General features: G+C 36.4%; 1 protein-coding gene across 3 annotated transcripts in view; it reads left to right on the forward strand.

Moving 5' to 3' along the window:
- Nucleotides 1-16,975, forward strand: part of PCCA (propionyl-CoA carboxylase subunit alpha) — a 349,043-nt gene that overhangs the window by 156,707 nt on the left and 175,361 nt on the right. For all 3 annotated transcript variants that reach the window (XM_060080286.1, XM_060080287.1, XM_060080288.1), the window contains 4 exons: nt 3,358-3,501; nt 4,842-4,916; nt 9,117-9,185; nt 10,927-11,002. In XM_060080286.1, the coding sequence (XP_059936269.1) occupies nt 3,358-3,501; nt 4,842-4,916; nt 9,117-9,185; nt 10,927-11,002 (364 nt within the window). The remainder of the gene's footprint in view (nt 1-3,357; nt 3,502-4,841; nt 4,917-9,116; nt 9,186-10,926; nt 11,003-16,975) is intronic.

Raw genomic sequence — 16,975 nt, forward strand, 5'->3', positions numbered from 1 at the left:
TACCTCCCTCCCTTCCTTTTTCCTTTCCTTTTCTTTCTTTCTTTTTTTCGTAGTTCACTAGTTTTATTTTCTGTGGATAAACAAGGGAAACATTTGGAATATCTGAGGATAAATAAGGGACAACAGGCTGCGTGCTCAGAGAGTTCACAGTCATTTTTTTATATCTCAGCATTTCGGAAGCTTCCAGGCCTTTCATTCTTCTTCCTGGGTTGACTTTTGGGCCTCAAAGTCCTGCAGGGGTAGGTTTTCCAGGCAAGAACAGGGTATCCCTGGCCTTTTGTCTTTAAACAGTAGATTTTTATTCAAGGGCTAGAGGATAGTATTTTAATGATATTTTTAAATCATTCATTGAATTATATTTTGGCCTGTCAGCCATTTTGTCTCTTTGTAACTTCTGCTCTTATCTCTTAAGCGTTGAGTTTAACTTGCACAGGGAAACTATGCCTGAATTCTCAGGGATGGGGGATAGACATGGTTATTTAATCAGTGTTACATTTACAAGATTCCTGATGATAATAATAATAATACAGGGTCTAAAGGAAATGTTTTACACATCCTATTAGATAACTTCAGAATTCTATTAAAATGTATTTAGAAAGATTTCTTTCAAAAATGTTGAAAATTGTTTTACTTTAAAAAGACATATTACTGTTACCTGAAAAATTCAGGTACGTCAGACTATTTTGTATACTTTAAGAATACTTGAACCTAAGTGGATATTTTTTTAAAAATTCTTTAATGATTTTGTCTTTAGCAGCTAGTTATTAGTTTAGTTATCTACTTACTTTATTTTGAAATACTTGCAGCTCACTAATTAAGATCGTAAAATGTTGTGTTACTGTTATGTAACTCTAAGTTGGATTAAAGTGGGTCCATTTTTAGATTCTATTCAATACAGGTCTAATAAACTTTTTTTCCCTGCACATTATAGGGAGCTCTTCTAAGGTGAAACAGAGGCTTACAATGAATTTTCGACTGACCAAATCTTTAGACTTTGTAATAATGTATTTTGTAAAAGACAGCAGCTCATAATTATATAGCTATTTATGTTAACTACGTTCTTTCATATACATTTTTCCACGAGGAAGAACAGGAAGGCCGTATCGCCTCTGGAGTGACATAAATTCCAACCCTGCCTCTACCACTTACTGTAGGTGTGACTCTGGATTTGCTGCTCATTCATTCAATGTATATTTATTTGTCTACTATATAGTATGTACTTTTCTGGGCACTAGACGTAGAAGAATGAAATTAAATCATTCTCTGAGCTTTCAAAATTGTTTCCTCACTTAACAAAGATATGTGGATAGTACTGATATAGAGCCCTTGGGCACATAGTAGGTTCAGCTCTTGAATAGTTATGGTGGTAAGATGCTTTCTCACATGAAATTTGTTTCTAGCACTAGTAGAGGGGCTTTACAATCGTTCCTTTCTTATTATATTTATCATATAGAATCTTGTTTCTTCGGACTTCCCTGGTAGTGCAGTGCTTAAGAATCTGCCTGCCAATGCAGGGGACATGGGTTCAAGCCCTGGTCTGGGAAGATCCCACATGCCGCTGAGCAGCTAAGCCCGTGCACCATGGCTACGGAGCCTGTGCTCTAGAGCCTGCGAGCCACAACTACTGAGCCCGCGTGCCACAACTACTGTAGCCCGTGTGCCTAGAGCCCATGCTCCACAGCAAGAGAAGCCACTGCAATGAGAAGCCTGCACACTGCAACGAAGAGTAGCCCCGCTCGCTGCAATGCAGCGAAAAAATAAAATAAATAAATAAATTTAAAAATCTTGTTTCTCTCAAAACCATAGTTTGCTTCCAAAAATATATTGATATATTCTAAACTATCTAATAAGATCTTTTCTTAGTGTCATATTTATTTTACAAAGGGTCGATGCTTATTTTAGTGATGATTTGTCATTAAAATTATGTCAAAATGTCTTAAAATGTTGTTGAAACTGTAAACAAACTCATAACACACACAGAGCTAATTATGGATCCCATCTGTTTATTTTTACAAAGCTTTTTTTTTTTTAAAGACCATGGCATTGTCTGCTTATGATAAGCTTCAAGATTATTATAATGACCAAGTCCTGTCCTTCAATTAGTGTAGTTGAAGATGGGAAGACAGTTCGTTTGTTCATTGACCTTTTCCTGTGTCAGAGTGTATGAAATATGACATGTCATGATAAAGACACTATTGTGAAGTGCATTTAGAACATGCGTAATTTTTATGAGAAAAGAAATTGGTATCAAAGCAGCAGATGTGGCCAAAGTTTAATTTAAATTTTCAAAACGTATTCAAGGTTTTACATGACAGGTTATCTACTCTTGACCAGTGCCAAAGTGGCTTTATTTTAGCTCAGTTAAGTTTAGGATCTTGTAAGCAGTCGATCAGATTTCTAAGGATGTGTATGTCTGTTAGTATTCCTGTGTGTCTCTGCCTGTTTCTGTATATGTGTACCCCGTGTGGTAGTGTGGAAGGCCGGGGATCCCCATGACAGCATCCTCCAAAGTAGTTATCAGCAGTTTGCTGAGGGAGCAGTGATTTCACTGGCTCAGGTTTGTTACTGTGCATGCTAAGCACTCCCCACGTAGGTCTGGAGGGAAAACAACCTGCAGGACCCATCTGCTCGTTTCTGCTATGCTGCCTTGATGTAAGAGTACGCAAGTCTGGTTGCTTGTCAGGACAGGTTAGTGAAAGCATGCAAGTGGGTAAAACTCAGGAGAGACGAGTGCTTTGGAAAATCATAAGCTGCCTCTATAGATGCCATGCTAAGTGTAGCAGAATAGGTTGATTATCAGCCACATTGAGGATTGTAGCTAAATATGTAATTTTCAGGTAAGAATTAGTTTCAAAATTAAAAGTGTTAAACATTGTTGGACCACATCTAAATAAAAACTGGGAAAAGTAGTACAGATAGTTTACAAATAATTTTGGGGTGTCATTTTTCTTACCCAGCTTTGTACTATATGGTGTTGATTCTTTAATTTTATTCTCTTAGATCGTTTTAAAGTCAAATATGGGGACTTCCTTGGTGGTCCAGTGGGTAAGACCACCAATCCAGTGCGCTCCCAGTGCACGGGGCCCGGATTTGATCCCTGGTCTGGGAGCTAGATCCTCCATGTGTCCTGCAACTAAGAAGTATGCATGCCCCAACTAAAGATCCCGTGTGCCACAACTAAGACCCAGTGCAGCTGAAAAATAAAATAAAATAAAAAATTTAAAAAATAGTCAAATATGATTAAATATTAAATATAATTAACCTCATTTTACCCAGAAATTGTTGACATTGTGCTTGCTTATTTCTATTTATTTACCTTTTCCTACAACTGTTGACTGGCACATCTCGGCCTTGCAGGTTGAGCATCCTGTCACAGAATGCATTACTGGCCTGGACCTAGTCCAAGAAATGATCCGTGTTGCCAAGGGTTACCCTCTCAGGCACAAACAAGCTGATATTCCCATCAACGGCTGGGCAGTTGAATGTCGGGTTTATGCCGAGGTAAAATGAATGATGTTGGGAGGAAGGATGGTGGTTGTGTCCTGAGTTATGGGACCACATATAGCTAAACAGCAAGGTAAACTTAGGGTTTTATACCTTGTGTCAAGGATTTGATTATGTAATCCAGAAATGAACCAGAAAAAAAGGTTAGATCATTTTAACGTAACTCAAAATAGTTTTAAAGGATTGAGTTTAATTAATTTTCATGTGTTTTTTTCTGGTTGGAGGAATAACTACTAATCAGTTTAAGGAGAAAGAAAGCATTAGTTAAATATTGTTGTGCTTGAATGGACCATGGTTTTTGTTTTTGCTTATTTTCAAACCACATTCGAAATGAAAAGGGACATTTGTTTCTCTGTGTGTGTGTGTGTGTGTGTGTGTGTGTGTGTGTGTTTTAAAGAGCTACCTTAGTTACACATCAGTTGTTAATTCAGTGTTTAAATTTTTTCCAACAGTTTTTTCCCTAGTAATTTTATCTCTTATGATTATGTAAAAATAACAACTAAAATTTAAACTGCAAAGCTTCAATGCATAGTTTTAATTATGGATTTAACTCAAAAACTCTCAGTTAAATACTTTAATATTATTTTATAATTAATCAGATAAAGCAGTCAACATCTGAAAATGCTTTTTTTTCAAATGGTTAAAACAAAAATGCAAGGAAACATTTATACCATCTTTTACTTTTAGACATTGAAGCCTATCTGTAAAATAAAAAACAAATCAGTAGTATCTGTGTTTAAAATTCTGGAAGTTTTTTTGAAAATTTTTTAAGGATCTTGAGAAATATCTATGGCTTGGTTATATTATATTTTAAGTGGTATTCTTTTCTTTCCTATTGTTATAACACTGAACTTACTATTTATTCTGATCTAAGATATTTACAAATGGAGCATATATCTAGTCGCACATGCAAAGTTACTTTTCAGGTCTTTGAAGAACTAAAATGCTCAAATTTTACCATATGTGAGCTGTTTTGAGAGTAAGAAAAACAAATATCTTTAGTGCACTACATTTGTTGTTCTGAACTTGAGTATGTTTTGATGTAGCTCCTAGGTTATTTTATTCTTGCCCAAGGCATTCTAAGAAGATTTATAGAAAGTTGGAATTTTACCAGTTTCAATAAAGTATGATCAAGGTCAGGCTAAATTCTGGTTACAGTTCTGTTTGATTTTTAAATGCATTTCTAAGTTGTCTAGAGTGAGGATAAGACAGTAATATTCTGAAATCTGTGATTTGGTAAATAGGCCTATAAATGCTTCTTCATTGTATAAATATGTAACCTTACTTGTGCTGATTTATATTTCAAAGACTGTGCTTCCTGTCCTTTGAACTTTCAGGACCCCTACAAGTCTTTTGGTTTACCGTCTATTGGGAGATTGTCTCAGTACCAAGAACCAATACATCTACCTGGTGTAAGTCATTAAGCTGTAATATGAAGTGAGGGGTTAAAAATCTTGATTTATGTCACACTTTTATGTTAAAGCATGTCAACACCAAAGGGTGTAAATTGGATGACAAGTGAAATTCATGGGGAATCACAGTTTTTTGTTTTTTCATATTTTGTACTGTATGATGTTCAGGAAAGTCAGAATTCACCTAACAGGGCAAGTCTGGAGACATCTGACTTCTAAATAAATGATAGTTTACAGTGTTCCCAATTCTTCTGAAAATCGTAGTGAAGAAGATTCATGGAATCCTAAGAATGGGAAATGACATTTCCGTGTTACAATTTAATCTTTTCAATAAATCTAATCCTGCTTCCCTGTATAGTCAGATGTCAAGAAATCAAGCACAAAATCAGCTCGTTAATCTAAACGGATTAAGGAAAACAAAATGTACCTCTTTCTATTAAGTGTCAAAGGCTTTAAGAAGTACATATTATATACACCAGTTAAAGAAAAGTGATCACTGTCCACTTTATTTATACTTCTTGTTTAATAGCTGTTCTTTAAATAGTTTTGTTGCATGAAAAGAACAAGGACATACCCTTTATCTTAATCAAGGTAATAAGTGCATATATATATGACATTATGTTAGCTAGTGGATGACAAGGCTGTACCATCTGTGAATATGATTATTCAGTTTGATTACTGGCATGAAGATGGTGAAAGATTACAGGAAGAATTCTAAATTTGAAGATGTTACTGGATATATGATTTATTTCACTTTTTAAATTGTTTTTGCCCATGTGCTTTCTAAAGGGACTTGACCCTTTCTAGGCTCAGAGACTCCATGCTGTGTTCAAAGCCTGAAGGCAGAAGAAAAATTGTAAAGATTTAACAGGCATTATGTGACATTAAATAGCAGATGAGAAAACAAGTATCATAGGGACATATCTAAACATTTTTTTAATCAAACAAAAAAGTATTAAATAAGAATTCATAATGATTACTCTAGTTGTTAGAAGTTTTCACCATGTTGTAATAGCTAACAGGATGTCAAACATTTTGCCCTCGCAAGTTTTTGCAATTTGCAATTTTCAAACGTGAGACCTGTTGAAAGTACAAGTGATAATGGACAAACTGTACCCCCTACAGTCTTTGTCCCACCAAATCTTTCTTCAATTAATGCTGCAGCAGGAGCTTTATGTAATAACATTTGCAGTTGTGAGCCATCCATAGAAAGAAAAAACAATTAAAATGCCTTAAATGTTCTGCTTACTGCTGTTATTTGCTTGTGTGAATGTTGCATGTCAGCTAAATGGACCAAGGAATAGATAAAGTGATTGGGTGCGGGAGAGTGCACACTAAGCTTTGTCTATCATTATTGCTGGGAGCAATCAAATTGATGTCAGCAGGACAGTAGATGCACTGACAGCTGTAATTATGTATCTCCATGGTGATCACTTTTGGCCTGTCATGGAGGCCCATGAGTCCCCTCCCTTGGAAGCATTTAATCAGATTGGGCTGTCACTTGTCAGGTAGACATGGCGGGCTGGGAGTTGTGCTGAGGGGGAGAGGTGAATCAAGAATGAAGGGTGGGAGCTGGCTGATAGTTTCACAGGGTCCACTGTGTGAAGAAAGACATTTAAATTATGCCCGAGGTTTCTGAGCAATGGTTTGAGACTCATACACAGGTGCTTGGGTGGTGGTGGTGGTAGTTTTTCTTCCTTGCCTTCTTAAACTAGATTAGTTTTAACTCAGGAGATCCTTTGCAGCTCTTAACCGTTTTTGATCACAGGAATACATACTTCAGAGTTAACTTCTGGTTTGTGTTTTTCACATTCTTCTCTAAGCCTCCTATTAGCTTATGTGGCAAAGATGAAGATTTTCTTATCTTTGATCACTGTATTTTGTAAATTTGTTATTTTCAGACTGCAATTTTTTTTCTGCTTAGAAATTTGGTTACAATTCCACTTGACTTTATTCTTAAAGCTTTTAGTGCAAAAGCTAAAATATATTTTTTGGTATAGGCTTTGTTTCAGTGGAGGAATGGAGACTTAATTTTAATTCATTTGTTAGACTTTTTTTTGAATTCTGATTATCATTTGGAAAAAGCTGCATAGACAGTAAATTGTAAGTCAGTTTTCATGCTTTGTTACAGTTTTAAATTGGAAATGATGATTTGCTTATACAAAGATATGTGTTGATTATATTTAATACATCTTTATTTTACCATATATATTTTTAAATTAAAATGACATACCTTCTGTGATGATAATTTTATTAAATAACAAAGACATAGTTATATCTAAGAGCCCTAGGTAACTTAACTTTTAGTCTGGTGTTATTCAAGGTAACTAAAGTTTTAAGTTACTATAGGAGAATGTAAAAAAATATTCTTTATTGTCTGTTATTTTACTAGTGGGTTGAACATCAAAGTTCCACACTAGCTTTGTAGCAGTTTATGTAGCAAATAGTAGCATATGTTTTAAGTCAAAAGTTTTAGAACTTGTACCAATCTCAGTTTTAAACACAGCTTTAGCAAGCATGCTATGGTTTTAAATAATACATGGTGGTAAAATTAGCTCTTTAACTTTTTGCTACTACAATTAAAAAAATGCAAGTTCAGAGATGTCTTTTCTGTGATGTAACTTGATCACCAGTTGTCATTTTGGGGCAATTTAAATGTGTCTAGGAGGTAGATTATGATATTATTGCTTTCACAGCTGCCCCATTAATTCTTTTCTAGTTTTTATAAACACTGTGAATTTCATAGAACTTCAGTTGATGTCCTGAAGTGTGTTTTCAGAAAATAGAAAGCCAAATATATGTTTTAAGTGTGCTGAATGATTTTCATTTAGAATGAAGATTTTCATATATTATGAATGCAAATATAAATATCCATATTTTTTCATGAGTTGTTTGCAAATACAGAAATAAAAGCATTCTGGGTATGTGTTATCTTCTAAAACCTTACAAAGAGAATAACAGTAGTATGATTTTTTTTTTAAGAGAATGAAACTGTGGCTTATCTTTTGATGTCATCGTATAATAAAGCCATCATCGAACCCTCATGTGGATATCCTAGACAAGAGGTTCTACATGTGGTCCCTTGATAATTGCCTAAATTAAAATATTAAAGGCCTAACAGCCGCTGTGTTGACCTTTTTCTGCCTTGCTGCAGACAGATGAGCTGCTGTTTATTAGGAAGGCTTCTTCCCACAGGTGAAGAGCTGTGTGAGCTTTGCTCTTCTCTTCCCACCCCTTTACCATGTTGGGCATCAAAGTCCTGCTCTTCTAGCAGCTTCCATTAAATTCTTCTATCCTCACACCCCCTAGGACATGCTGGACTATCTTAACTATTTTGATTAGCTTTTAAATACTTCAGATTCCAAAACTTAAGCACAATAATTTAACAAATATTTCATCCTCAGCAACTGCTCATTTTAAAGTTTTACATGGCTAACCTCTGTGCCTTACTGCTGGTATCAAACAGGGAGATGAAAACAAGAATCAGCGATGTACTAGCTAACTTGTTGGCTGGTTAACAGCAATCAGGTTCTTCAAAAGAATATTTTGAACTTGTGCTATTTTTTTTCCCCCCATGAAAATCACAAAATCAGAACTCTAATTGGGGCTGTGTCCTTACAAAGGAAAGCCATGAGAAAAGCTGTATAAACATTAAAGTCTCGGGGGACTAACAGTAACAGAAAAAAACCGCGTTTTACAGTTGAGAGGGTGAGGCAAAAAAGGAAAGTGTTACAGACATGACAGCCACAGGACCAGTGCTCCTATGGAGCTGGTGAGCAGAGCTCCCGGGCCCTGCTGCATGGTTTGACTGGGGTCTGCACTGGAACTCTCGGAAGAGCAGCGTGGGGAGTGTGATTAGAAGGGGCATCGTTCATGCTCTCCTTCAGTTGGAAGACACCCTCAAATAGCTACAAACACATCCCACGAAAGTGATGTATAAAGTTTTTTTAGTTTGTTTGGGTTTTTTTTTGCTCTTTCTTAGTTCCTTCGTTTAGTGGGAGAAAAAAAATATGTGTTGTACTGTATAATAACAGATCAAGATAGTTTGGTCTCTATATTTTTAGATTGTTTTTCTACTTACTGGAAGCTGAAATGTTATTTGAGATTGAAATTATCCATCTTCTTCATGGAAATTAAATTTGTTGTTAGAAAGATAGCTTCATAATATGAACTTTCTTTTCTTTTCTTTCTTCCTCCCAGGTCCGGGTTGATAGTGGCATCCAACCAGGAAGTGATATTAGCATATATTATGATCCAATGATTTCAAAAGTTAGTTCGACTTCTTAATGGTTTCTTTCAGTTTTCTTCTGAAGAGACAATGGACATATATAATTTAAAAGTCTGGGAAAAGAAAAAGTCTGGAATGGGTACTTTATCTGAATCATGTGCTATAATTAAACAAATAATGATGGCCACAGATGGAAAAGTGAAAACTGAGAAGCTTTTCTTTCTCTTAAGAGAAATTTCGACATCATGTTAGTTGGCAACACTCCCTCCTCCCCAGTGAAATCACCCCATCACCCCAGCCACCACAGTAACAAGCTTAGCTAACCAGTGGCACCAACCCAGTCCGCTGCAGGGAGGAATTACGTTGCTTTCTGGCCACTGAACATTGTCCAAGATGAAAGTATGAATGCAGGTGATGTCAAGGAGTTGAGGTGATAGGCTGTGTTTGTTAAAGGACTTTTCACCTTTTCTCTTCAGTTTTTATGAATTACTAATTACTTATGTAGATTTAAGATAATTAAATTTTGTGTAAGACTATAAGATGTCTTTTTGCTCCCTTTTTGAAATTTGACTTTTCAGAATATATTAACCAGTCTACTTAAAATTTTAGATCTTTTGACATTTTCAAATCTTATGATCTTATAAAGTGTAAAATTCTTACTATAGTGGTTGAAACTGGATTTTATTTAGAATATCCTATTTTTTTCTAAAGTAATAGACCTGTATTGAAGGATGACTTCTTTACTAAAACCTCTATTTCTTTTTCTTTCCTTTTTTTTTTTTGACCATGACGAGTGGCTTGCGGAATCTTAGGTTTCCTGACTAGGGATTGAACCCAGGCCCCAGCAGTGAAAGCTCGGAGTCCTAACCACTGGACCACCAGCGAATTCCCAACTCCTATTTCTTAAGATTTTTCTTCCTTCCAAGTGTACTTTTTTATGTAGTTGTAGTAAACAACCCATTTTTTTCATTTTTCTTTTTTCACTTAAGTTTTTATACTAATATTGTTAAAGTGGACTTTAGGTATTTTGTTTGTTAGAGAAATACTATTTAATTAAAAAATAAAAAATACAATAAAATATTATAGATATAGGGTTCCATTTTTAGATGAATACATTTCTGTTCAGAAAAAATGGCCTGCAAATTAATTTTCAACCTGGCTTGATATTGAACAGCTAATTAAATGTAACAAAAAATTGGAAACTGTAGATTGACTAACATAGTAACCAGAAAAATATTTTACGAATAGTTCTTATTGCTAATTTATAAAAGGTCTAACACATATAAATAGGCACAAAATCACATAGAACAGTAAGATCTTTCTGTTTTTCTAATATAAGAACCCTTTGCTTCTGTGCTATATATTTTGTGTAAAATTAGCTATTCAGGGCGTCATACTTGAAAGGAGAGATAAAAGAAATCTTGCCTAATCCTCCACTATCCCAGATGTTTATATCCCATCCTAAATGTTCACAATTTTGATATCTTTCATCTTAAATTTTTATATGCTTGTTTTTGTTACATTTTGGTTTACCTCAAATAGCTCTTTTCTGTGATAGTGAAATCTCGGAGAAAAGTCTGAAATAGCTTGATTCTACTATTTGTTTACTTAAAAAAAATCTTAATTGACATCGTTTGTACTAAAAACTGAACCACTGTGAAATTTCAAAATATTTTCTGGAAATCTGTTATGAAATATTTTAATTTTTACTAGGATAAAATGTTTGACTTACAGAGAGATTGATCTATATATAAACTGTTTTGTTTGTTTGCTTGCTTTTAGCTAATCACATATGGTTCTGATAGAAGGGAAGCACTGAAAAGAATGGAAGATGCACTGGATAATTATGTTATTCGAGGTAAAAACAAACATTTGAGGTTATGTTATTATACATTGAGTCCAGGTCTAGAAAACAGCTTGAAGATTTATTAATTAGAGAATTCGATAGAACATTTGCTTACTATGCGTTTAAATAGAAATAAAAGCTTGAATTAAACTGACATACTAATTAAGAATAGGTATTTCATCTTCTGTAGCAATCATATACTTTCCATATACATCTGAAATTAAGTTATTTAATTAAACTTATGATTTATAACTTTTCCTGGATGAGCATTTAGTATTTTATAGACTCTTCATTCTGGAGACTTTTATTGTCTAGTGCAGCTTGACAGCCAGTTTGCTCTATTATTGTCTTTGTTTTTTTGCTTGTATAGTTTTGAAGTATGAAACTTAAAAATGTATGGAGATTTAAACCATAGTGAACCACATTTGACTACTTTGAGAGTAGAGGGAATGGTTCTTTGCTTCTTTGAATTAGAGCAAACTATAAAATATTTTCTAGCAAATGCAATTCTCTTACCTCACGTACATACAGGATAATTCTAATGTGTAACGAAGTGTGATCCTACAAGCCTTTAGGGTGTGTAATGATAATGGTATTAGGAGGAGCCATTAAATTTAAATAATTAAAGTTACACTTGTTTCCTTTAAGGAGTGAATTACAGGATAAATTTTATTAGCAACTTTCATTAGTAATGAAAAGATCATTTTACTTTAGCCCAACATAAATTATCATCAGCTTCAGAATAATGGAGTTTAATATCAAATTTAAAGTGTGAAATATAAGTTCACTTTGAATTGTGAATGAATACTGTGGGTCTAAGAACATCCGTAAGAAAGACTGGCTGTATAGTTTGGCTCTTTTCTGGTGGCTCACTAAATATAGCAGTGAGGCTGGGAGGCTATATTTTGGAGGCCAAAGGGGTGGGACGGTGGTGGAGTATGACTACCCAGCCCGTTTCAAGCCCACATGGAGCTATTCTGCAATTTCAAAAAGCCTCCTTTTGAGTGGATACAGCCCGTAGGTCGAAAGTCTTGACAAGTGACTGCAGCTTCGTGTGAATTAGAAAAAGTGCTCTATTCTCTGGATGTCTCCAGCCCTGAGACAGGGAGCCCAGCTTAGCAGTGGAGCATGTCAGACCCTTACTCTGCCCCTCTGACCAGCTTCCTTTGTGCAGTGAACAGTTTGGACAACTGTACGATAGCGGCCCAGGACAATTCAGTGACTCTGTTTTTACACATCTACCTTGCCCTGCTAATTTTCATCTGTTGGTAGATAAGTCATGCAATCCTCACTTGTCGTCGTGTTTTCTCTTCCAGCTTTTCTTTTGTTAGGTCAGGAGAACTTTCTTCCCTCCCTTCCCTTTTACTGTCACCCTCTTCTCTTCCCATCTGTTAATTCGTGACGGTGATTGTATCTAATCTCGTGCTAGTGATTCACCTCCATCCACGAAAGGAAAGCTTTCAAGTGAACCTAGGTGTAATTTTAAGAAGGACCATTAACATCCAGAGCCTCTAAGAACTTGAGAATTTCCCTTCACATTCTTTCTGGCTATTTCTCTAGCTCCTTTTTAGCCTTAACGGTAGAGTATTTTCTGGTTTTATAACTCTGCTGTGTTCTACCATAAGCAGCAGATGCATATTTTAGCTGTACGTTGGTTAAGTAGGCCTTGAGAGGTCTGTTGCCCTACAGAAATAATATTGCCACAGAATTATTCTCGTGCATGTTTGGAGCACACATCTAATTTGTGTGTGTGTGTGTGTGTGTGTGTGTGTGTTTAACTATACATACATACATAGACATAAACAAGGCGCTTGGCAAGATTATTCCCAGAGGCCTTTAAAGTATTTGTAAGAGTTTTCTATATGTTCCCCCCGCCCCCGCCCTATCATTGAATTTTTTATTGTGGTTGTTGAATTATTAGATGGTGGTTAATTTAGGTTTCATTCTAATGAGCTTGAATGGTAAATTCATGAATCTGAGATAGTCAATCTGAGTAAGAATATTTTGTCGTATCATATCTCTATTAAACTTTGATTTTTTTTATTAGTTTCTGCTCTATAACAAAGTGAATCAGTCATACATATACATCTGTTCCCACATCCCTTCCCTCTTGCGTCTCCCTACCTCCCACCCTCCCTATCCCACCCCTCCAGGCGGTCACCAAGCACCGAGCTGATCTCCCTGTGAAACTTTGATTTGGTATAACATAGTGGCATGGCATATGGGCAGTTTGTCAAAATATTAAATTAGCATTGGTCCCACCTAAAAGTTTTTCTTCTACTGTGTCTGGCTTCTGAAAGGAATATTCTTTTATATTTACAGAATACACCTTTTTTTCTTTTTTCTTTTTTTTTTTTTTGTTTTTTTTTTGCGGTACACGGGCCTCTCACTGTTGTGGCCTCTCCCGTTGTGGAGCACAGGCTCTGGATGCGCAGGCTCAGCGGCCACGGCTCACGGGCCCAGCTGCTCTGTGGCATGTGGGATCTTCCCGGACCGGGGCATGAACCCATGTCCCCTGCATCGTCAGGCGGACTCTCAACCACTGTGCCACCAGGGAAGCCCCATATATTTATATTTTAAAATGAACATGTTTTCCACTAATTTATTTATTATACTTTATGTATAAGTACACAAGTTACTATATTTTTTAATTCAGTGACTTAAATACAAAGTAGGCTTGCTATTATTCTCCTAACTTAAAATGTATCATGTATAAAGCAAGATATATTTTACTGTGCAGATAGATTTTTCCAGGCTTGGTCTGAAATTTCTACCTTGATTTACTGTGATAGAATAGATAGAAATCAGACAGGCCTGGATTCATATCCTGTCCTGGATGCCATTTAGTAACTATGTGTCTCTGAATCTCACTCTCCACAATTAAGAGATGGAGTGTGAGTCTCTGCCTTATAAATTAGTGGTGAGGGTTAAATGAGGTTCGATATGTAGAAGGGCTTGGCAACAGTGCTGCCTTGTGGAGTTCAGTAACTTTCGTTCCCATCTTCTCTTCTCCCTCTCTCATTATAGTTGCAAAACCACAGGTTTAAAAACTGTATGTCATAAATCATTATCAGTCAGTTGGTGTCATGTGAAATTTATTAAACTGTGGATAAGCCATATTGAAAGCCCATTTTAGGCCATTCCCAGTACTGTGTGCTGAGTTATATGCTTTCATTGTACCCCATTCTACTGCTTATTCAAAGCATTTACCATAACTGTAATTAAAGCATTAGTTGTATAATTAATTGATAAATGTTGGATTTTCCCATAAGAGTATTAGGTACATGAGGGCAGTGATGGTGTTTATCTTGTTTATTTGTGTATTACTGGTGCTTAGCAGTTCCTGATACATGGTAGGTGATTAATAAATGTTTGTTGAATGAGTGAATGAATGAGTGAGAGATACTACTTTATTTCAAAGAGTTTCTAGTGTACTTGGTATGGAAAATACATAAGTATAATATAAATTCATAGGTGCCATAATAGTGGAGTGAAAAAGTATAGTGGGAATTCAGAGGTGGAGAGGGTATCTTTCTTCTCACACCTCTCCCTTTTTGTCCTTTGAAAGTAATGTGAGTACTGCTTTAGGGCTCATAGGCGACTCTTTTGAGAATATTTTACTTGTGCTTCCTTAAAACGACTCATCAGAGGAGCAGTATTTTTAAAAAGACTGGTAACTTACCGTGTTGGTGAAGTAAAGGTGATGGGCGCACTCAGGCATCTCTGAAGTATGACCTGCTGCTGTCTTCTGGGAAAATAAACTGGCACTAGGTGTTAAAAGTACATGTCCTTTCACCTAGCTGTTCAGTTTTTGGGAATCTACCCTATAGTGTTAAAAGACTGAATTGTGAGATGCTGTTTACAAGGACATTTACAGCAGCCTTGTTTGTAGTAGCCAAAATTCTGACCAGCTGCAGTGTCCACCAAATGGACATACATTCATTATAAAATACTGTGCAGCTGTGACTTGAAGTCATGTCTGTATGTATTATTAAAGTAGAAAAGCAGTTTGGAGAGTAATGCAAGCTTTTAGTTAAAACCTTCTTGTCCTAAAATATTTTTAGTTATGTTTGGATGAGCAGAGAGAAAGATGTGGATATATACACATCATATTGAAATATATATTATTTTTTTAGCTCAAAAGAGGGAGGTAGTTCTTGATACATAGCCCCCAGACTTCTAAATTATAGGCATTTTCAAACCTAGAGAAAAGATGAATGGATAGTACTTTGCACATTGGTACACGCTTCATCTAGATGAATTGTTAAGCTTTTCTACATTTGCTTTTTTTCTCCATCTCTTCCTTTCTTTGTCTTCTCCCTCCCTTTCACCCTTCTCTCCTGTTTTTTTTCCTGAACTATTTGACAGAAAGTTTCAGACGTTATGACATATCACTCCTAAATACTTCAGAATGCATCTTGGGGGTAAGATTATGTTCCTCCAAAACCACAATACCATTATCTCACCAAAGGAAAATTAGCAGCAATCTCATAATATCATCTAATGTACTGTCCGTATTGGAATTTCCCCAATTGTTCGCCACAGTGTGTTTTTTACCTGCTTTTTAGCCCCAGCATGGTCCAATCAAAGTTTATATTGGTTATGTCTCTTTATTTTCTTGCCCTCTTTGTATGTCTTAACATTAACTCTTCAGAAGAGTCAGGGGCAGTTGACATATAGAATGTCTTACATTCTAGATTGGAAGTTTCAGTATTGACCCAGAGAAGGCACTTGGGAAGTAAGCTGGAAAGACGGGGATTGCCGTTGGAAAGTGATGTATTTTGAATTGGTGATTTTGAAAGTGGTGCAGTTACTGAACATTAGGTGATTTCAGGGTGTGATTATGGGACCAGGTGGCTAAAGTGGAAGAACAGATTATTTGACATGAGATCCTAAGAACAGAGCCGAGATAGTGCTGTGTGGATCATCCGCATGGGTGGTATGAGTTCGGAGCAGAGGGAAGGTCATGAGTTGGTAACATAAATTCTTTAGAGAATGTTGCACTGTGGCAAGGATGTTGATAGATGACAGAGAATTGGAGAAGGTTTTCCTGACCAGAGAAAATAAACCTCAAGGAAACGGAAGTTTTTCCAAGGATTACAAGAGGTAATGTTTTGTAAGTGGCAGTGAGGGTTGAGGGCGTTGAGTATTTCAGGTGAGGGAAGGAGGTGAGTGGAATGTCCCATGAAGATGCCGGCTCCGTGGTAGACCCAACTGATCACGGAGTGCGCTCTCAGAAGGTATTGTGGAGAGGTCTGGAAAAGAGGGAGCAGGTGTTTGGGGAGGGAGGAGGTAGTTGAGTTACCTGAGGTTCCGAGGATGGGCAGGGAAGCTTGTACTTCTGGTAATGGATGCAGAGACCCTGAAGTAACGGCAGTGAGCACTTGGGCTCAGAAAAGTGGTCTCAAAGGCATTCTGAGGGGGCTGGGTCTGTATACTTCATCTAGTTAACTTTTGAGTCTGTTTATTTTCCTCTGGCCCTGTAGTCCCAAGCCAACACTATCTGTATCATGGATGAGTGCAGTAGCTTCCTGATTGGGTTCTCTACAAGTACTCTTTCCTGCATCAGTCCATTCTTCAGTATGCACAGAATAATATTTCTAAAGTACAAAGCCAGTGATCACTTCCCTGCTTTAGTGTCTTCCCATTGCCTCTGCATGGACTCTGCAGTCTGATTTATACCACTTTCTCTCAGGCCCCCTTTTTTCCTGCTTGATTGTTGTCTTCGTTTACTGGTATGCACCGTCTTCTTCCCACCTGAAGACCTTTCATAGTTAAGCTAGTCTAAGCAGTTGTGACAGTGAGAATCAAAAATGCAGTGACCTAAGAAAGATACAGTTTAATTTCTCTTCCATGTAACAGTTGAGAAAGGGGTTGTCAAGGGCCAGTAGGGTGACTCACACATTCACAGCAGATGGTTTTCATTTTGGGGCCCAAAGTGACTGCTTTCATGCCCATCATCCAGCCTCAGCAGGAAGAGAGCAG

The sequence above is a fragment of the Mesoplodon densirostris genome, chromosome 17 (genome assembly GCF_025265405.1).
Source record: "Mesoplodon densirostris isolate mMesDen1 chromosome 17, mMesDen1 primary haplotype, whole genome shotgun sequence".
NCBI classification, from domain to species: Eukaryota; Metazoa; Chordata; class Mammalia; order Artiodactyla; family Ziphiidae; genus Mesoplodon; species Mesoplodon densirostris.